This window comes from Drosophila innubila, chromosome X (assembly GCF_004354385.1).
Source record: "Drosophila innubila isolate TH190305 chromosome X, UK_Dinn_1.0, whole genome shotgun sequence".
Lineage (NCBI taxonomy): Eukaryota > Metazoa > Arthropoda > Insecta > Diptera > Drosophilidae > Drosophila > Drosophila innubila.
Window position 1 is genome coordinate 21,810,715 of NC_047626.1, and position 21,692 is coordinate 21,832,406.

General features: G+C 38.4%; 4 protein-coding genes across 5 annotated transcripts; 3 read left to right on the forward strand and 1 right to left on the reverse strand.

The window, feature by feature from the left end:
* Positions 1–109: 109 nt before the first annotated feature.
* Positions 110–9,387, reverse strand: LOC117790123. The gene is made up of 5 exons (XM_034629413.1): positions 9,050–9,387; positions 7,914–8,223; positions 2,778–2,954; positions 1,557–1,701; positions 110–816 (listed from the first exon to the last, which is right to left on the reverse strand). The coding sequence occupies exons 1-5, from the start codon at positions 9,385–9,387 to the stop codon at positions 431–433; spliced, it is 1,356 nt and encodes a 451-aa protein (XP_034485304.1). The 3' UTR covers positions 110–430.
* A 3,000-nt stretch (positions 9,388–12,387) lies between these two features.
* Positions 12,388–14,761, forward strand: LOC117793461 (zinc finger protein 287). The gene has a single exon (XM_034633774.1). It carries the CDS (start codon positions 12,499–12,501, stop codon positions 14,638–14,640), a length of 2,142 nt encoding a protein of 713 aa, XP_034489665.1. The 5' UTR covers positions 12,388–12,498; the 3' UTR covers positions 14,641–14,761.
* Positions 14,762–15,946: 1,185 nt separating this feature from the next.
* LOC117794209 (dynein regulatory complex protein 1 homolog) lies at positions 15,947–18,622 on the forward strand. The gene is made up of 2 exons (XM_034634757.1): positions 15,947–16,099; positions 16,192–18,622. The coding sequence occupies exon 2, from the start codon at positions 16,202–16,204 to the stop codon at positions 18,482–18,484; it is 2,283 nt and encodes a 760-aa protein (XP_034490648.1). The 5' UTR covers positions 15,947–16,099; positions 16,192–16,201; the 3' UTR covers positions 18,485–18,622.
* Positions 18,623–19,516: 894 nt separating this feature from the next.
* LOC117794212 (zinc finger protein 239) lies at positions 19,517–21,615 on the forward strand. 2 transcript variants are annotated; one of them, XM_034634759.1, is made up of 3 exons: positions 19,517–19,531; positions 19,650–19,952; positions 20,788–21,615. In XM_034634759.1, exons 2-3 carry the CDS (start codon positions 19,815–19,817, stop codon positions 21,547–21,549), a joined length of 900 nt encoding a protein of 299 aa, XP_034490650.1. In that variant the 5' UTR covers positions 19,517–19,531; positions 19,650–19,814; the 3' UTR covers positions 21,550–21,615. The 2 variants fall into 2 exon arrangements, with proteins under 2 accessions (XP_034490650.1, XP_034490651.1); XM_034634760.1 differs by lacking the exon at positions 19,517–19,531 and having other exon boundaries at positions 19,820–19,952; positions 20,778–21,615.
* Positions 21,616–21,692: the final 77 nt, after the last annotated feature.

Consider the following 21,692-nt stretch of genomic DNA (forward strand, 5'->3'; position numbering starts at 1 on the left):
AAAACAAAATCGATAATACTCATAGCATGCTCCGCGCGCATGTTTGTCGTGTGTGGGCACCTTTAAACTCGATAAGCATCGATAATAGTTCGCAATAAAACTCGTTAGATTTTAAATTTAAATTTAATTACAATTGCACGGTTAAAATAAACTAGGCACAATAAAATCAGTATATATGTGCCATTAATATAAACATATATAGTATGTATGCAACGAAAGCGTATCAAAACGCATTTTAAACGGACACAGCGCAAAATGCTTTCAAGACGCTTTCAACTAAACATAGAATTGTAGTTACAACATATTTTGGTATCTTCATTGAGCATTCGTTAAACGAATTTCATGTTTTTGAGATTGAAGCCACATCAGTCTATAGAAAAAAAAAACTGCCCAAAATGGTAACTAAAACTTATAAACTAAAGTACGACATTCAATAGACACGTCCATAGGGCAAATTAGTTGGATAATACGGCAAGGGCATTAGAAACTTGCCACCAAAACGTGGTGCAGACTGTGCCGATTCGCTGCTGGAGGAGAACATCGAAGTGCAGATTTCGGCCCGATGCAAACGGCTGCTGCTATTTGAAGTGCTGGTTGCAGTACCAGCGCCAGTTCCAGTGCCAGTTCCACTTAAACTCAAGCCACCGCAACGACCCTGCTGACGTTGACGTGTGCGTATCATGGAGAAGATGGCCACGATCACGGCTATCAAAAAGATCGAGCCAAGTATGCAGAACGAGATGGCCAACTTGGAAATGGACAGACATAAGGTGCCCTCGCCAACAAGCGGACGCACATGCGGCACGTAATCTTCCACTGAAATGTGAAAATGGTTGAGAATATGAAAATGCAATTGAAAAAGTTACATACAGACGAGTGCGAAATAATAGGAACAGCATAAGTGAAAGCTTAATTCGATCAAAAAATTATAATAATAATGTATCGCGGATTCCTACATCATTTCAACAATTTATGGGTATACATTTAATATGAAGGAGCACACCAGTTTTCCCGATCATTTTTAACACATCTGGAGTCTATAGATCCCATAGAATCGTGGCATATGGAGATTCTAATATTCTACCAAATAGTTTCTTTTTCTCCCTGTCTTTTTTCTAAACATTTATCCATAGATGATATGTTGAATTGAGGTTCGGAAATTGAGACTATCCCTCCATAACATCCATATTATGGTTTTGGGTCATTGACTTGTGAAAAATGTTGTTCATCTAATCTTCAGGATATAGGAATCTTCGATCCAATTTTTTCTATCATTATTCTTATTTTTTCGCGCAGTTGAATTTCGACTTAACACAACAAAGTTCATATTATAAAGGATATGGACATAGCATAATGTGCATTCCTTTTGAATATGAATTGCTTAATATGTGTACTATTCAAATAATAAAAATACTTATTATTAATATATTATTATAACATTTTTTTTATCGAATTAAGTTTTCACATATGCTGCTCTTATTATTTCGCACACGACTGTATGAATGCGATAAATGTTGTGATGTGATGTGATTTGTTATGATGAACTAACTACTTACCGCTCATATTGTAGCGTCGATCGTAACGCAGACGATCCACTTCGATCTGTGGCGCTGTCACGGCCAATGAGTTGAACACTTCGATGCGCGCCAGGTGCTGATCGGCGTTCAGCTGTAGTTGCTGCTCGGTGAGGCGACAATTGAGCTGCATGCGACAAACGACAGACGACAAACGACAGGCGACAGAAATGTTTAAGATTTCGTTAGGTTGACACAACAAACATACCATATATACTAGTACAGTATGTCAAGTAATTGTTATCCCAAGCACTAGTCAAGTAACTGTTTTAACTAATTAAAAATTTTCGAAGCGGTATTTACTGATTCAAATCGGTAAGCATAACTGAAGAAAGTCTTGTTTAAAATTTCAAATTGTTCAAACTGAAATTACTGATTTCTGTATTTATGGTCGTTGTAAATCTATAAGCATAGTTTTTCAATCTAAGAATTTTACGTTTTTGTTCTTGTACATTAATTTGTGATTTTTCTTTCCTTTGTCAAAACAATTATTTGGCATACTGTATGGAGATATAAAGTCAGCCCAACATTTATTTCGTACACTCAGCTTTTATTTTTAAAAGTTCTGCTAAGTGTACTAACATATACACATACATACAGTGGCAGTCACGTTTTTCGACCCACTATTCTTATATATTCTTCCATATTACAAATTTCAATAAATTTATCTTTTTATGGTAAGAAGATATAAATAAAATAAGAACGCATATTTCTTTATAAATGTTTAAATTTAAGCAAAATAATTTAATTTTAATTTTTTATATGTATTATATCTGAATTAAGCAATAAAATCAAAGCATTATTAAAAATGTAGAGGGTTAAATAAACTGAGAGCCATTGTAGATATGCAGGTGTGTGTGTGTGTGCGTGTATGTGTGCGTGTAAATACTTCTTTTACTTGAGCAATTGTTACTGCCTCGCAAGTGCATTTCTGCAGTTCAGTGCATTTTGGTGCAATAACCACATTAATTAGCGGCGCTAACCACACATACACACACACTCACATTCTATACGCTTCGTTGCCCAACACACACGCAAGCAAGCAAACAAACAAACAAAACAAAACGCAAGCAACACTTTCGTTTTCATTGCAATTAATTAATATGTATGCATTTCAGGCCTTGTTTGCATACTTACACACACACAAACACACCCACACACAAACACACCCACACATTTTTATATTGTTGTATTGGTACTCACATTTGGACACTTCCCTTTGCACAGCTGAACGCCACAGCTGACGTGCAGGCGCTCGCGATCGGGAAACTTGAAGGCGGGAAATGTTGCCATAAACGTTCGCTCGACCAAATCTTCCTCAAGCTGCTTGGACCATCCTTCCTCGGCGGGCTTAAACCTCGTATGCAGAGCCGGCATTACCTGCAAATTGGTATATTTAAGTCCATTTATTTTTTAAATATATACAAATTTGTGGAAGACATTTGCAATGGGTTCCACTGGAAATTAAACAGCAAAAGCTAAAGCGAGATGACAGCAGTGGTATTTATTTGGAAAGGACATTTCTAATTTGTTACAGTAGTAATATAAATATCAGAGAAAGTCAGAGCGAGATAACAATATTCAGTAATTGTTACATTGACAGTGGCCCACAGCTTATTTGACAGTCTGTTAATTGAATTTAAACTAATGCGTGTGATTAATTCCCATTATATACAAAATAGCTATACATACGTAAACTACGGTCAATTAAATGATGTTTTCAACAAGAAATCAAAGCTCTAAAATCAATTCCTGTTCAATTCCTGGCACAAAACTCGGGGATAACTTATAAATTTAATTTTATTTTAGAATAATGGTTTCTTAGTGAGAACATCATAGAATTGATTGTAGATTAAGAATTTGGGTTACTATTTTTCAATTTTTTTTTTTTTGGTCCATACAAATCGATGCGCTCTAATTTTAATAAAGTTTGTCAAGAAAGTGCTTTGACACAATTAAAATGTATGCATATATTTTTTTTATATTTAAAAATAGTTAAGTACAATGAAAATTATTACTGTTTATTTTTTGTAACTTGTTCTAAGTACTATAGCAAAGAATAATATTTAAAAAAAAGAATTAAACTAAACAAATACATGTTTTTAGGAAGAAAATATGTGTATATTTTTGATTGTGTCAAAAATTTTGGCATTAACTAAAAAATGCTGCAATTGATGAAAGTAAATTAAAGAAAAGTAGTACTCGTAAACATTTAAGTGTTTTGCTTTAATTTAAAAAAAACTTTTAAACCTCCTAACAAAATAAAGCTAGATTGGCAATTGTGCTCCCAAGTGTCTAGCTAGTATTGGGGAACTAGTTTAACAATGTTTGTATTTTTGTTGGCCCTTGTACTCCTACCTGTTTAATGTCAACAACGTTTATGGCCGGTTATACAATTTGTTGTTTATTGCCGCTGACGACACCACAAAACGCAACACGTCAATGGCAATGACAATGACAATGACACTTGCACACTCTTTCTCTTTCCCACACGCACACACACATATGCCCACACACACGCTCTCTTCTTACACCTGCACTATTTGGCCACTTCCGTTACGAGCAGCAGAGGGCAACAACAACAACAACAACAGCAACAAAAACAAGCAGAGCAACGGTAACAAAAGTCATGTGCCAAGTTCACGGACAAAAACAATGCTGCAGCCGCTACTGTATATGTGTGTGAGTTTGTGTGTGTGTGTTTCTCTGTGTGTATGCCATATGAAAATGTATGAAATTACAGACTCATGTGATTTACGTTATGCCATTGTTGTTGCTGGCGCAACTTATACTTGCCACTTCGTACTTGCTACTTGCTACTTGCCACTAAACAGCACAAGTTGATTAGCTGCCGCTACCTGGTTTCAATTTACACACCCAAAGCACGTGTATTGCTGTGTGCTCTGTTTGTCTGTGAGAAACTTGAAACAATTACAACAAACAATACTCGTAATATAAACAATCTAAATTGCTGCGGAAGTTCAAATGAGTTTAAAAATGCGAATAACTCTGCAGGATTTGTACATACTATAAACAAACATATATTGTTATTCAGTTAGTTGATAACATAATTTAAAATTGCGAGTGTATGCATTAATGTTTCGCTAAGTGTATCTTTTATCACTTTTAAAGCTGGTTGCATTTGTGTACTTTATTTCACAAAGTGAGTATGTAGATTGTACACTCAGAAAAATATGACATTCTAAAATAAAGTACTTGAATTTACACAGTTTTGTTCTTAAGATTGCTAAAAACAAATTATGAATCGATCTTAAAATTAAAATTCTGATTATCCACTCCTATGACAGCTGATTTAGTAGTCAGATTTTAACTAAACTTAATCAAAATATATAAGCCCATGCTAAAAATAGAATCTATGAAATATCTCCAGAAATAAAAAAAAAAAATTTAAATAAATTTGTGTAAAACTCTTGTACACTTAAACAAGTTTGTTTTAAGATTGAAATTAACTTAAACATGAGAATGTTTTGTCATAGAAACAATTACATTTTGGGATTATTATTATATTATTATTATATGGACTGTATCCCCTATTGGGGCATGGCCTGATGCACAATTTACCTCCAAGATTTTTTGGCGCTTAAACTAGTATTTATGTTTTAAGCTTTTACAGACTGGAAATAACTCCAAAACGGACTTGTCCCAGAAAAATCTTAATTTAAGATTTCTGTTATCAGTTTTGAAAATTCTAAAAGCTGATTTTTTTGATCGTTTGTACTTAAATATTCCCTGTTAAAGTAAGGAAATCTTGATTTATTTCTGAGTGTATGTATGTATGCACTGGAAAGTATGCATGTATGCGGATGTATTGTCTGTGTGCATTTTTAGGGCACATTCTGATCAGTATCTGTGCCGCGGCCGCAGAATGTTTCACTTTTCAACAAAGCTCTGTGACCTAGAATCATTTTTCTAAGCCAAACAAATATTTCAAGTTAGCAATGGGCGCGTGCATAAATTATTTGAATGCTGGCGTTGGCCAAACAATAAAACTAAACGCAAAAGAAAATGAAAATTTGCTCAAACGGAAGGCAATGGCCCAACAACAACAAGAGAAGAAGGGTGTTGGCAGTGTAGGAGTGGGGAGAGGGGGAGATGCAGATGTGATGAGTTGACGGACGGGGTGATGAACAATAAAACAAACATAAAATGCAAATGTTTTGTTGTCTTTGCTTCTGTCCGTTAAAATAGAAATAAAAATTAAGCCGTGAGATTTTTCTAGCTATCGCCTCACAATGCCCAGCAGAAAAGTAGAAGAGCAGAAGATTTGTTTGACCCATTTTCTGGCATGACATGTGCACAAAGCTGCGACGACGACGACGGCGACTAAATGCAAATGCTTTTAAGCTTTCAGCTTGAACTAAAGCTCAGCGTTGCCACTTTAGCTATTTTGTAGCTAGACTTGGCTTTTGGAATAACTGTATAAGCTAGATATCTGCATTTACAGATTGTCAGATAACATCGGTATACTAAAGAAAATCTTGTTTTTGTGGAAAATATACATTTTAAATAAAGAAAAAAAAATAATTTTGAGGCAAAAAAAATTGTGTTACGAAAAATCCATCTTATCAGTTGGGAAAAGACTAAAACACAAAAATCTTTATTTTAAATTTTTGGTCATACATCAACACCTTGCTGCGAAATGTTCGTAGGGGAAATTTTTAAGAATTGTACTTTTTTATGCAAAATTGTTCGAAAATCCTTTATCAATTAAAAAAAAAAAAAGTACTCTAAAAAAATGTATTTTTTTTATTAATAGAAATAAATAGTAATAATAAATAAATAATAATGCATTAGTAAAAATAAATAGATAATATTTTAATAACTAATGTTCAATCAGCATTTTCGTATTTTGAGCTTAAATCAAAAAAATATGAAAAACAATTTGGCAATTTCTGAAGTACATTTAATAATTTTTAAAATATTTCTAGCTGATAAAACTAGTTGATTAAATTAGCTACTTTAGCGGTTGCGTTTCTGGCAACACTGGTTTTAACTTTAGTTTGAGCTTCAGGTTGTCATTGCCACCGTTGTTGGCCTGGGACCATGTCAAAATGTTAAACGCTAAATATTTCTATGTATTTCACTGTTGGCTAATTGTTGTGACCTCCTAATTTACTCAAGAAGAACTGAAGAACGGTTCGCGCGGGCAGTGGCAGTTGCTTTTAATGGCTGCTCAGCTGCTTAGCTGCTTGGCTGGGCAAACGGACGGACAGAAAGACAGACAGAACGACAGACAGACAAGTGCTTAACCAAATGCAAACTGTTCTAACGATGAGCGCGTAATTACGTCTAACAGTTTTCAAGTTTTGACTCGTTGCTGCTGGTTGGTGTTGTAATAACCGTTATAATTAATGATGCGCTTTAGACGCCGCCAACATTGCACAATATAACAGTTGCAATCGCGTTGCCAACACAATCAGAAGTTGCTTGGCTAGAGATGAGCTGCGTTTACTTCGATTTTACTTTCACAGCTCAGATACATAATAAAAATGAAAGTTTTGCCAATCAATCGATAATCACTAATTTGCTGATACACACACGCACGCACACATTTTCATTATAATTAATGATATTATTGTCTTTTGACCTAACGGTACACGAATATCTCGAAGAATTCAACGCGGCACAGTCAAGTTATGCAAAGAACGCTGCAGCGAAGTTCAATGGACAGTGATATACTCTGTAGTCGCGTACACCCGGCTTGATTTTCAGTCAATAAATCACATTATAAACTCAGAGATTTACTAATGCATTAAAAATGGGCACAACACAGTTCGCAATTAAAATAACGAAACTAAAATTTGAATTCGTTTTACGTAATTCAATTAACGGCTGCATTTTCCGGGTTTTAAGCGGAAAATTAATAACAAAAAATGTACAATATGAATGGCAGTAACATTTATATATGTATTTACATAAATAATACATCAACAGACACATATCAAAATGAAAGACTTTTCTCTTTAAAATTGCTCTTACAAAACTTGTTTGATATGTCGCTGAGAGTACTCTCATAAAATATACACTCTCTAACTCGAATATTTTAAAGATCGCCCAAGGAACTCATGTATCTATTTAGGTTTATGTACTAAATGAATTCGACTGTAGTTTATAGTACTAATACTCTTAAACCATTTTTGGTGTTGAGTATCCCTTTTTTAACAATATATTTAAATTTCATTATATATTGTATGAGTAACTATTAATTTTAGCGTATATATTAAATTTTCTATTCACTGTTTCAACTTAATGGGAGATTTTTGCCTGTTTCAAACACTACCACGTAGTTATAGCACTCTTATCAATTAGTCGACTCACCTGTTCGTCAATGGGACAACCGCGTGCGTCGAGCAGCTGCTGTGTGGATTCACCCAATCCGTCGAGTGCCGCACAGTCCACCACACGCACCCCTATAGTGCCGGGTACAATGGCGCGCACGGTTAAAGTGGTTGCCACGCCCACCTCCACAGAGCCGGAACCATTTGGACCGCCCAATTCCAGCCAGATGCGGACACGCGGCGTGTCCATGTGATGATGATGATGAGCAGTTTGCGATGATGATGATGACGAAGACGATGATGATGATGATGATGATGCCACAACAGCCAAGGCGCGCATGCGTGCATTGCTGCGAAAGGGAGTTAAATAAATGTGATTTAAAGAGGGGAATCGGAGGGGGTACACTGATAAAAAACATGTTCTAAAATCAAAATTTTGGTCATAAAACTAAGAATTTTGATCTAAAAAAATGCGTTGAGAACATAAAATTCTTATATTAAACACATCTTGGTCTTAAGAACATTTTAAATAAGACTAAGTTCATATTTTAAGAATAAATGTTCTGAAAATTTAACTCAAAAACATTTTTTATAATTTTTTTATTCCTGTTTTAGTTTTTGATATATACAAATTTGTGTTCCAGAAATCTCTAAAGATTTTTAAGAGAAATGTTTTTGAAAACAACCGTTCAATTTAATAATTATATAATTTTTCCTAATCTCTCAAGAATATTTAAGAAATTTCAAAGCAATGGTTTCTTTTTTTCAGGAACAACAACAATTGCATTTGGGTTGCTATAGCGGCTGTTAGAGATTTGTAGAACACACCTGATATACATTTTATTCTAACTAGGCTATTTTGAAAAAATGTTATTTTACATTGTTACGAGTGGGATTCGAACCGGCGCCTATTGTATGGCTTTCAACTAAATCGGCTTCTCGAATTAGGGCGCCACGGGTCCACTGTTTGTTTATATATATATACTTTTCTAACAATTGAAGATTTTTATTCTTGTATTAAGAGCTTTGATTTTTTTGATTATTATTTTTAGTTTTAGTAATATGGTCAAAAAATAGTCTTATTTAAAGAACAAAATATTTAAGATGAAAGTTCTTGATTTTATGATTTTTAGTTGGTCTTTTTGTTTCAGTGTAACGGAGGGGGGTAGCACCTACCGATCGCGTCCAGTGAGGGGCAGTGGCATGCCCATGGCCTTGGCGGGCAGCTGGCAACGCACGGTGCGCAGGATGTCGGTGCTTTGGCGCAACTTTAGCTCCATTTGCAACATGATGCGGACGGTGTACTCCATGCCACCGTCGGGCAAGGGCTCGGCACGAACGCCACAGCCCGATGTGGGCACATGCAACGCTACCTGTGCGGCATCCTGGCCGCGGGAGCGACACTCGAGTGGAAAGTCCTTGGCATAGAGCAGGCCGCGAAAGTTGCGACTCAATGTGAGTTGCATGTCCAGCAATTCACGTGTGCAGTTCACTTGCAACGTCTCGATTTGCATTGTGGTGGCAGCGGTGGCAGCGGTGGCAGCTGCAGCTGTGGATGCCACCGTCAGTAGCAGCAGCAGCAAGACAAGCGTTCTGGTTGCCCAAGCAGCATGACACACAAATAGACGGCGACGCCGACGACGCTGCAACAGTGCAACAACAAGTGCGGCAAGGCAACTGCCGCAATGCGGCAAGAACATGTTTCCGATTTCAATTCAATTTCCCGTTGTGAGCCCCTGCTAACCGCAAATGATGACACAAAAACAAACCAAAAAAACCAGCCAACACCTGTGGCAAGCTGTTGCAACAGGGGCGTGGCAGAGGCAGTGGCGGGGGCGGAGGCGGTGGCGGAGTCGGTGTTCCTTCTTTTTTTTTAATTGGCCACGTCTTGAGAATCTTCGCCAAACGCGACCTGAAATACACCATCATTTGTCAAACTAAATAGCATAATTATTTGTACACCAAAAAAAAGTATATGAAATTAAGGCCTAAATGGCACACACTTGGCCAACAAAAGCGGGTCAAGTTTGCATTTGTCTGTCAAATCAAATAAGCCAAGTTAGCCAAGTTAACCAAGTTATTGCAGCAGACGCAGCATCAACAACAACAACGACAACAAAATAAAATAAATACGATAAAAGCAAATAAAAGCTCAGACTTTCAGCTTAAATCAACATCAACATAATGCGTTTGCAACTTTGCGTAATCCTATTTAACTAGCTGTTGTTGTTGTTTGTTGCCCATTATACTCTTGCAGTGGGTATTTTCATTATGTCATGAAATAAGTAACTCATTTATAGCATTCAGGGCGTGGTAGATCTTATAAAGTATATAAAATCCTAATCGGAACGAAGATCCGTATATTTTCTCAGTTCCTTTATTACATATGTCGAAATCGGTCAGGTCGGCTTACTATATATTATGTATAACTTGCATAGGTCAAAGGTACAGTTTAAAAAACTATGTTGTTTCTTAAGATATCTTCAAAACAAAATTACAATTTAAGTATTTGGTATTATCTAATACAATCTGATTGAATTTCTTCAAAATCAAACCACTATATACATACAAACGGTCAAACTAAAGTTTATTATAAAAATTTGATGTTTTTTTTTTAAATATCTCAAGCAAACTTACATGTTGAATAATAAATGCTATTTTAAGCATCCTGACTAAAAAAGCCTAAAATGGAGTTACTATATAATATAGCTGTCAATGCAATTATCGTTTGAAAAATAAATTTCAGTATGCATCTATTTTCCACTTTTATTCATATCCCGGGACATGTTTCTGTTAGGGTATCACAACTTCGGTCTGCCAAAGAGAATTTTTCTTTTTTGTTTATTTATATATTTGTTGAGCGCCTGACGTTGATATTAGCCATATTATATTGCCACTGATTTTGTTGTTGTTATTTTTGTTATTGTAATCTTCACAATAAGCCATAAAACTAACTTTGAAAGTTGAAATCTTTTTTGGTAAAAGGGCTAACACAATGTCAAAGTCAACAGGCGGGCGTCTTACCTTGGCCAACACCAAAAAAAAATAAAATTATAAAGGGAAGGGCTTTAAACAGATGTCCAAAAATCCTTTGGGCCAAAACTTTCAAGGCTTAAATGCCAAGAATATTTATGTTAGAAATTTTCTCCTTATTGGTTTTTTTACACATTATTATAATTTAATTGAGTATGTTTCAATTAAATTTTATTTTTTGTTTTTAACACATTTATTTTCATTTAAGAAAATTTCAATTCAATTAAAAAGTTTATTTTTATTTTTTTTAATTAAGTAAATTTCTTAAAACATTTCAACTCAATTTTGTTTCTATGGAATTTAAATTTTTCTTTTAATTTCCACATACACCACATATAAAAAAATAAACAGTATTTAAAAAAAATTTATTTAAAGAAAAATGCTTACACAATTTCGCGTCAATTACAAAATTTTCTTTTAACGAAATACAACCGCAAATTTGAAATATTTAACTAACGGCAGCTAGCCATGCGCGCGCTTCACACGAAAATGCAGAAAAAAACAGTTAACAACATAAGTGTAAAAACAATTTTTAACTAACGTATCCAAAAGCGGCAGCAAAAATCAAAACACAAACGCACGCTACCAAGTGTGCAAATCAAATAAGCCGCAAGCGCCAACGAAATGCAATGTGTGGACTCGGCTAGGCCAAGAAGTTGGCTAACCGCAAGCCAAAACAACGAAGATGATAAACCAGTGAAAGAAAACGAACGGGAAGAAGAAGAAGATGGCATGGGAAACCGTTATCGTTACGCTTGCGCTGTGAATTGATTGTAGCGCTCAATTTTAAACAGCGCGGAGCTGACAACTTGCTTTAGCACTGTAGCCAACGGACAGTCGACTTATCGATAGCATGGAATATGTTGTGACCTTGAGATTTATGCGTGCGATAATTATCGATGCCTAACTCTAAATGTATTTGCTGACAAGTATCGGTTTAAATAGTCAGCAAAAACGAATTAAATATTTTAATATGCAGAATAAAATTTTAAATTTCTTTTCCACTTTGCTAAATAAATTAATAAACTTTATGAAAATTTAAAACTCGAAACTAGACAAAACTAAAGTAAACATTTTTAATGAAGGTTTGAAGTTCGTCAGCCGGCAGGAAGAGAAGTTAGAGCATTTAATTCTAAAAAAAATATATAAATTTTAAAATATCGAGAAAATTCTTACAAAAATGTTGGAAATTTAAAAAGTTCTAGCTAAAAAATATTTAAAAAAGGTACAAAACTTCAGAATAGTTTTTTTCGAAACGTACTTATATTTTTAAGTGAATAAAATCAAATGAGATCGAAAATTTTTACTAAAGTGGCAACATTCGGTTTAAGGACGCTGCGCCGAAAAACAACGGCACTTTTCGTTCACTGAACGAACAGTCTATGAACTAAATGAACTACAATTAGGGATTTAGTTCGCTTGTTCACTTTAGTGATTAGTTCAATAGAACTTAATCCGAACGATTCGATACAACTCTATCACTAGTCACTAATGCCACACGATAAATTAACAAGCGCACGAAGCGGCTAAAATAAGTTAAATCGAAATAGGAGCGCAGCAATTGCAAATATCCAGTCCTGATTAGCATAAACATGGACATGTCGGAGATTATAGAATTCGTAATGCCTGTAAAATGCGAATACACGGACCAAACGAATGACGGCGGCGTTGGCGGTGGCGGGGAAGACGATGATTCGGTCAGCAACAATCAGTATGTAGTGCTGGATGCTGTGGATGTTGGACGCGAATACAAAAGTGAGGAGTACTTTCTGGTCAACGATGATGGCGACGACGAGGGAGAGCTGCTCATTAAAAATGAACAATTCCATCAACAGCTGATCGGTTGTCCTGAACTTTTAGACCAGACAACGATGCGCTTGCCAAAGCAGGAGCTCGATGAGCTGGACGGGGAGTTGGAGGAGGAGGAGGAGGAGGAGCAGCAGCTGGAGGAGGAAGTACAGTATATGATGGATGAGCCGCATTCTGTAGATCTCGATGATCTGGTGGAAGAGGCCATCGATGATGACGATGATGGTGAGCAGGAGGAGACAGAGGACAATGAAATGGCAGAAGAGGAGGAGGAACATTATGAGCAATATGTTAACAATCTAGTGCAACAGGATCATGACCAGCAGCAGGAGCAGGAACAGCAGCTATATTCCTGGAACTATCTGCAGACAGCAACTGAAATGGAATCGGTGGCAATCGAGCTGGATGCCAGCAAGAAATACAATAATAATGCTAAAACAAAAGCTACAATGCAAAGTCTGAAGCGCAACTATGTGATGCCTGATGATGAAGATGACGCCAATGATGATGATGTCTATGAAGAGATTGAGAATGATGCAACAATGGAACAACAGTCAGCTGGTCAGATACAGATCAGCGAGGAGCCGCCAGTGCCGTTGGCTCAGCCGAGTGAAAAGATGTTGGACATGTTCAAGGGACCACGACGTTATATGCTCTTCGATGAGCTGATTGCCACCATTGTGGACTTCGATGAGGACGGCACACCGATTGTGGAGTTCTCCATGATTGGCAGCCTGCAGGATGAGAAGCTGCCGGTCGAATGTGGCATCTGTCCGGATGTTATGCATAAATCGAAATTGTCCAAGCATCAAAAGACACATCTGGTGCCGGGCAAGAATCGCTATGCGTGCATCTATTGCACCGAAACGTATCGGGATTGTAAATATCTGGCGGGACATGCCCGTCGCCACATGGGCATCCGGCCGTATGTCTGTGAGCCGTGCAAATTGTACTTCTCCACCAAGCAGGATTTGCGTGTGCACAATCAGCGACGGCACCTGGAGAAGGAGCACATCTGTGAGATGTGCGGCAAGACATTCGCACAGAATACACAATTGAAACGGCATCGGGAGGCGACGCACGAGAAGAAGCGACGATTTCAGTGTGAATACTGCCAGAAGGCATACTACAAGAACTTCTCGCTCCAGGAGCACATCCGGAACGTGCACATGGGCAAGCGACGCATGTTGAAGTGTCCCTTCTGTGGGATGCAGTGTCGGGATGCCCACAAGATGGCCCGACATCGCAAGGAGATGCATTTGAATCAGGACACATATGTGTGCCATCTGTGCCAGGAGGAGTTCACCGATATCAACTATTTTGATGCCCACAAGCGTTCCATACAGTGTCGCAGCAATACGCGGCGTCTGGTCAACGAGGATGAGTCACGGATTAACAATGAGGATGGCATATTCATCACGGAAGGCGATGAATTGGCCGATATGCTGGAAGAGGACTTCGATGAGGATGCTGGCCTGTTAATTGAGTCGAATTATGTCAATGGTGTGATTGATAATGATGTGGATGAGGAGCAACTGCAGCAGCAGCAGGAGCAAGAGCAACAACAACATCTGCAGCCAACATCATGTGAGGAAGCCACCATCTATGAGACGGTTAACAGCAATTATCTGCATGATGATGCAGAGCTGGAGGAACAGCAACAACAACAACAACAGCAGTATGAACAAAATAACTATGAAGATGGTTTGCTAATCGAGCATATAGCCGAGGATGACAACGAGCAGCACACGGAGGAGCAGCTGCTCGATGATAACGATGATGAGCACTATCTGGAGACACAACTGGAACAACAACAACATGCCGATTATCATCAGCATCATCATCAGCATACACAGCACAGGCAGCAGGAGTATAACGATCACGAGTTGATTTATGAAATCACACTGGAGACTGAGGATAACTGAGGAGCAGCGATTGTATCCCAAACCCTAACAAATAATTCCCCCTCCCCAACCCTAACCATTATCAAACAGGAATTGTAAATAATAAATAAATAAATATATATAAATTTATGTACTTTAAAAAAATTCCACATCATTTTGCAATGTGTTTAATAAAAACCCAACAATAAAAAAGCGCCTTCAAAGATTTCAAAACAGCTTTGCAATGATGTATGTATGTATGTTCGAAAATTGTAAGGCACAAAATGCAACCCAGGAGCACAGAGCTGTATTCCATGTTTGACATCAGTGTCGAATGCAACCCCGTAATGGCTGGACTCAAATTATATTAATTACAAATAGGAAAGATATCTCAATTTTATGCACATTTAATGACAATTAAATGTAAATATATGCATGTGTACATTCATAAAGATGACATCAACACGTTCATACAATGTGCTTTTTTCTTGCTTTGGGCGTGTTCGTGTGAGCGAGATAGCAACGCTTGCTTTACACCAGTGTTGCCAGAATTCAAGGTATAAAGTAGCTAAAAGTGCTAAAAAAAAATTTTAAAACTGTTTTTAAATGGTAATTGTCTATTGGTCCGGTTCCAACTAAAAAAAATAGAAAAAAAACATCAAATATGGGGTGATTTATCATGAATTTAGCCGTAAAAATTAGTTTGGGGACTCATCTATTTTTTTTTTTAACAAATCTTTGAATACAAAATTGCCTATTTTTGTTGTTGCTTTGTGCAACTTGTTACTTTACAGCTTGTTTACCAACACTGATTTGGTCACACGTTCACAAGTAGCTTCTCAAACATCTCTATAAACTACATACTAGAAGGGTTTGGTAAAGTAGATAGTATACCGAAGACAAAAATTTGTTTTTTAAAAACCGCGTGATTTTTTTTAAACAAATTTTTGCCTGCTGCGCTTATTTTCACGGTTGCAAACACACTTCATGAGCAAGTTTGCCAAATATCCAATATATGAATCTTTTTTCCTAATATTATTTCTCGGTCGAGATTTTTCAAAATAAAACTCACAAACCCATGATGTACTTGGTAAACAGGCCAAAAAATTTACAAGTCAAAGAAAAGTAGTGTTGGTAAACGGGCCATAACAGTGAAAAGTTGCACAAAGCAGCAAAAAAAAATGGCAAGTTTTAATGTAAACTTTACAGATTTGTTTAAAAAAACTTTATGAGTCCCCTAACTTATTTTTGCGGCTAAATTCATGATAAATCACCCCCTATTTGGTTTTTTTTTTTTAATATTTGTTTTTGAGCTGGAACCGGACCAATAGACATTTACCAAAAACTTTATTGAAAATAAGAAATATGCACCGTTACCATCAAATGGCAGGAATAAACAAAGTGAAGCGTCCAGTTGACGACGTAACCTGACAACGGCCATCGATCAAACAACACTCGATACTTGTTTATGCCTCAAATTCAAATTTGAATTCAACACAAAGTAAATATACCTGTGAAATTAAAGTTAAACTTTACGTACATATACCAGATATATAACAGTTATATATATATTTTATTGTTGATTTTCATCAGATAAACAACAATGGATAACGATAACAAGGACGATGATGATGTTGAGCCGGAGAACGTAAACACGGAATTTGAATCCGATGCGGATGCAGAGGACGAAACGGAAGCGGAGCCGGAGGACGGCGATGTCGCTGAGGTGGATAGCTGGGAGTCCTTTCAAGCGCACGTTGATGCACTGGTGGTCAACGAGAAATGCGACAAGTCCGTTCGCCTGCTGGACGAGCGACGTCAGAATATTGTGCAACGTGTGCGTCAAGTGCAGCGGGAGACGCCCAAGGGATTCGCGGAGCGCTCCATGGCCCAGATGAGCAAAATCGATCAGCAGCTGGAGCTGTCGAGCACACGTCTTGGCCAACTGGTGCGCTTTGGGAATGAGCTGGTGACCAACATTCGTGTGGCGAACGAGAGACGCGAATTGAATCGTCGGCTGTTTGAGGCGTCGCAGCAGAAGGAGATGACCCGGAATTTGGAGTGTGAGAATGTGGAGTCTTTGGCCAAGTTTGATGACATCAAGGCCCGTTGGACCGAGCTGAATGAGATCAATGAGCCGATGCTGCTCTGGGATCAGATCGAGGATCAAAAGAAACGCATTGGCGAGATCATGGCTCGCAAGGATGAGATGATAGCCGCCTGTCAACAGGAGATCGATCGCATGAATGCCAAATACGAGTTCGATCGCCAACGCCAGGCGGCCGATCTCTGTTGTCTCGTGGAGCGTGTGGACAACCAGGTGGAGACACTAAAGGAGTCGTATAAACAGCATCTGGAGATGCTGCGCAACACCGTCGAGGATGAGCGTCAGACCTTCTCACTGACGGCGGCCGAGAAGTGGCGCAGTTTCTTCAATGCCCTCAACACCAACTTTGAGGAGAAATCCAAATTGGTGCGGGTGCGGGAACAGTTCTATTCGCTGCAGACCCAACTGCTGCAGGATTCCCAGGATGAGTTGACCAAACAGACGCGTGTACGCCTCGAGAAGGAGTGTGAACGGCTGGAGCTCGAACTGCGCCGTACACGGGATAATGTGCTGATGAACTCGGAGAAACTGGACTACAACTATCAAGTGTTGCAGCGACGCAACGATGAGAACACCATCATCACCAATCAGCAGAAACGCCGTGTGGCACGTCTCTATGAGACGGTGGCACGTACCCGGCGTAACTTCAAGCACGTCTTTCACAGCGGTCGTCGCACCATACTCAAGCTGACCAACGAGATCCAACAGCTCCATGGCAGCATCAGTGAAATGGAGGCAAAGGCTCTGCACACCCGCAACATCAATCGGGAGAAGTTCAACCGGGTGTGGAACATCAACTATGATGAGATCACTGATCTACTCACACGCATCTTTGAGATCGATCGTGTGTTGCATGAACAGCAGCTGGTGATGCCGTGGCAGAAGCCCAACATCAATATCGAGAACATTAATAAGCCGGCTGCCAAGCGTCCAGTTAATCCCATGGATCGCATCGAGCGTCGCTTTGGCAAGCTGCCCAAGAAGTATGGCGGATCCGGGTATAGTCCCACGGCCGATACGGATCGATCGCGTGGTCCCATGCAGGAGTTGCCACCGGAATCCGCACGTCTCATGCGCAATATTCTACGCAAGCTGGCGGATCGTGGTGGATTTCTGATCGAGGAGCGTCTGCTGAAGATCCTACGGCCGTATACGGAGCGGGAGCAGACGATGGTGCGCATCGATAACATATTTGCCGCACTGCGTATACGCAATCTGGATCATGTGATGGAGCTGACGCGCGTTTTTGAGCCGTACACCTATTGTCCCACCTGCCAGCCGGCGGGTCTCAGTCCCATGAAGTGTGCCGAGGTCTTCCTCAAGGATCAGAAGCAATCGCGTTCCCTCAAACTGGGCGATGTTAATAATCTGGATCAGGCATTGCTCAAAGGTCGCGCCACCGACACTCAGACATTTCTGGTCAAGGGGAATCCCCGGGACACGTGCACCAATCATTATTTGGTCATGGAACCGGCTTTGGTGCTCCATGCCATGAATCTCTATACGAATCAAAAGCACAAGCAGAAATACGGCAGCTCTTCGGAGACGAGTCTCGAAACGGAACTCATCCATTTCAACGATGTGCAAATTCAAACATTTTGGCGCCAATTCACCAACATCTTTCCAGCCTCGAAGACGCATCTGTGGAAGACTCTCGAGCATGGACTCAATCACTATGTTGAAGTGCTCAAGATGCGAGTTCAATACGATGCCGAGGTCGTCTTTCTGCGTCGCCAGAATGAGGAGCTTCGTCATCTGCTGCAAAAGTTCAAAGTATAAATTATCAATTATAATTCACACATTTCACATGTTCCTCTTCTTCTTCTTCTTCTTCTTCTAAATATCAAATTCAATTGTATGCAAATACATCAGTCAATTACGCTTTGCTGCTCATTAAATAAACCATTTCAAAATATACATTTATTTTTCTCTTCATTTCTTTATTTCACATTTAAATATTGCTCTCATTTCGACTCTTGCAGCATTCCCTTCCAGTTTACACCATGTACCAGCTGTGTGTGTGTTTGTATGCTTCTTTTCTGTGTGCTATATTGCCATCTCGCTTTGGCCTGCGTTCAACTCTGCTCTACACACCGCACCGTTATTTTAGCCAGTGCAACGGCTTTTGACACTTAAGCGCCACCTATGCATTTAAATCGATCATTGATCACACTGTACAACAAAGTGCAGGCAAACACGTGCAGATTTTTTACCAAGATGAAATCAAGTGATAACTTAAATTTTTTAGTTTGTTTTGGATAGTAAGAGCGAAGTACATTTTGGTTTGTGTCCAAAGCTATCTTATGATTTAAAAGTAGCACAAAAATTATGGGTAGCATTTTGATTTATCATTTTATTTTGCAAAAAATCGAAACTCAATGGAAATATTTATTTACCTTTTTCAATTGTCTCAAAACCAAAAATGCTATATAGAAAAATAATACAAAATTCTAAATTATATATTGTTGTGTAGGATAGTGTAATATACGGGTTTGCTGGGAATGGGTCACTTGTCGATAAAGTTTCGTTTAATTGTTGGACTAAGGTTGACTACACATACACATGTATGTACATATGTTTGTATGTAATTACTAATATGTAGATATATGAATGTAATTATTTGTATATGTATATGCAAACATCTGATCATTTGTTGGCCAAGTTCAAGTGGTTCAAAGTGCGCGCGCGTCGCAAGCAAATTGTTTAAAGTACAAATAAAACTAAAATTACAACAGCAGCAATAGCCATAAAAAATATATACATAGTACATATGTATAATACTAGTAATATCAACAACAATTGTATTTATCGATCGATTTTATTATGGTACGGCAATACGATAAAACCAAAGAAATACAAAAGAAGCGACGACGACGCGACGACGCCAACGTCCGTCGGGTTTTTTGTATACTTTTTTCATTCATTCATTTTTTTTTTGTTATAGTCGAAACACCTAATCTTATCGGAACAAAGCGCATAACGTAATAATTAGAGAACAGTGAGAACACAAAGTTAAAACATCGATCGGTTGGTCGGTCGATCAGGTTGATTGTTGGATTGGCGGCACCTTTCTTTTAGAGGAACACCAGACAGCGCCCATTTGACTAAAATGCGTCACCCGCAGGATGAACCACAATTTATGTCGCTGGAAGATGAAAGCTATGCCGCCTGCCTCACCGAGGATATGCAGCTATTTGGCCAACTGAATGCGCTGCAAGTGGATACAGACTTTGAGCTCGTCGAGCTGGTAATTATCGTAATGCATGGTGGAATTAATCGGATGAAGGTGATCAGAAGAGCAGCAAACCGCATTGACAAAATATTTGCACAGAATTTAAAAGAAGACGATATTCAACTTTGCTCTAAAATCAGAGAGCTTTCGCTGCCATAACTTCACCCAATTAATTCCACCGTAAGCTAAAGTCAAGGTGAATTTATTAACGAGCTAACATCATGGTGAAATAATTTATAATGTTTATACGTTGGCTTAAGCTGCATTTTGAATGTGCCTTAGCGCAAATAGTGATTTGGCGATTTCGCTACTTTTTAATTACGTTTACATTTTTTTACAAAATCAACTGAGTCTCATATACAACTACTCAGTGCCATCAAAAACGCAGCGAGCAGGGGGCGAAGCCCCCTAGTTTTCTTTATAATTAAAGAAAAAATGTTATGAAGGAAATTCAACAAATAAATTTATATATTTTACTATCAACCTGCATTAATGATAAAGTTACAATGTCAACAGCAATTGGAAAAATTTCTGACATCCCACAAAAAAAACCTCTACACGAGGTTAAAGTCTAGTGACGAAAGCAATTTCTAGCCCCGAAATTTCTGATATCCAATTTTATGACGAACAAAATTCAGTTTAATTTACAAATTTTAAATAAAAATATAAATTAATAATTTTATTTGAAATTTTTATGTTAAACTGAATTTTGTACGTCACAAAATTGGATATCAGAAATTTTGGGGCCAGAAATTGTTTTCGTCACTAGACTTTTACCTCGTGCAGAGGTTTTTTTTGTGGGTTGACATTACTCCCAGCTTGCCCCCATCTCATGCTTAGCTCTTGACAGGTACAGACACCATCAACGTCACCGTCACCGTCACACTCTCCGGCGAAACAAGTGAAAGGGAAGCGTGCATCAGTAACGAAGCGACAAAGGATTAACGTGTGTGATGTGTGCGAGAGGTGTTTCAGTGACGCATATACCCTACGCATACACAAGATGACGCACACGGATGAGAAGCCGCACGTTTGCAGTGTGTGTGGCAAGGGATTTCGGCAGTTGAATAAATTGCGCATGCATTCCGTTATCCACACAGATGAGCGGCCACATGAATGTGACATTTGTGGCAAGGGTTTTCGCTTTGCCAACTATTTGTTGGTGCATCGACGTCTGCACACGGGAGAGAAGCCGTATTCATGCACCGTGGCCAGTTGCAACATGTGCTTTCATTCCATTCACGCACGACGCATGCACGTCAAGCTGCAGCATGTGAGCAGTAAGAGAGACGACAAGGAGGAGGAGCAGTTGAATGAGAGAGAGAGACAGCAGGAGACAGCGACATCAACTGCCTCTCTCAGCTACACTTGTCCCATTTGTGGACGCGTTCTAACGGATCAATGCTATTTAAATACGCATCTGAAGCGTCATTATAATCAACGGGACTTCCCCTGTACGCATCCGCAGTGTGGGAAACGTTTCTTTAGCTCCTCGGAGCTGAATCATCATCAAATTGCCCACACACAAATTCGTCCCTTTCGTTGCTCCTTTTGCTCGTCCTGCTTTCTACGCAAATCGAATTATAAACAACATTTAAAGCTCCACAAATAGAATAGACAGCCGGGTTTTATTTTTTAAAATATAAGGTTTATTTAAATATACGATTTATACATAGAATTCTTTTTGTTTTTGTTTAAACTTGTATCTTTATCTTTAGACGCATGCTTGTATGTATGTTTATTAGATATTATGTA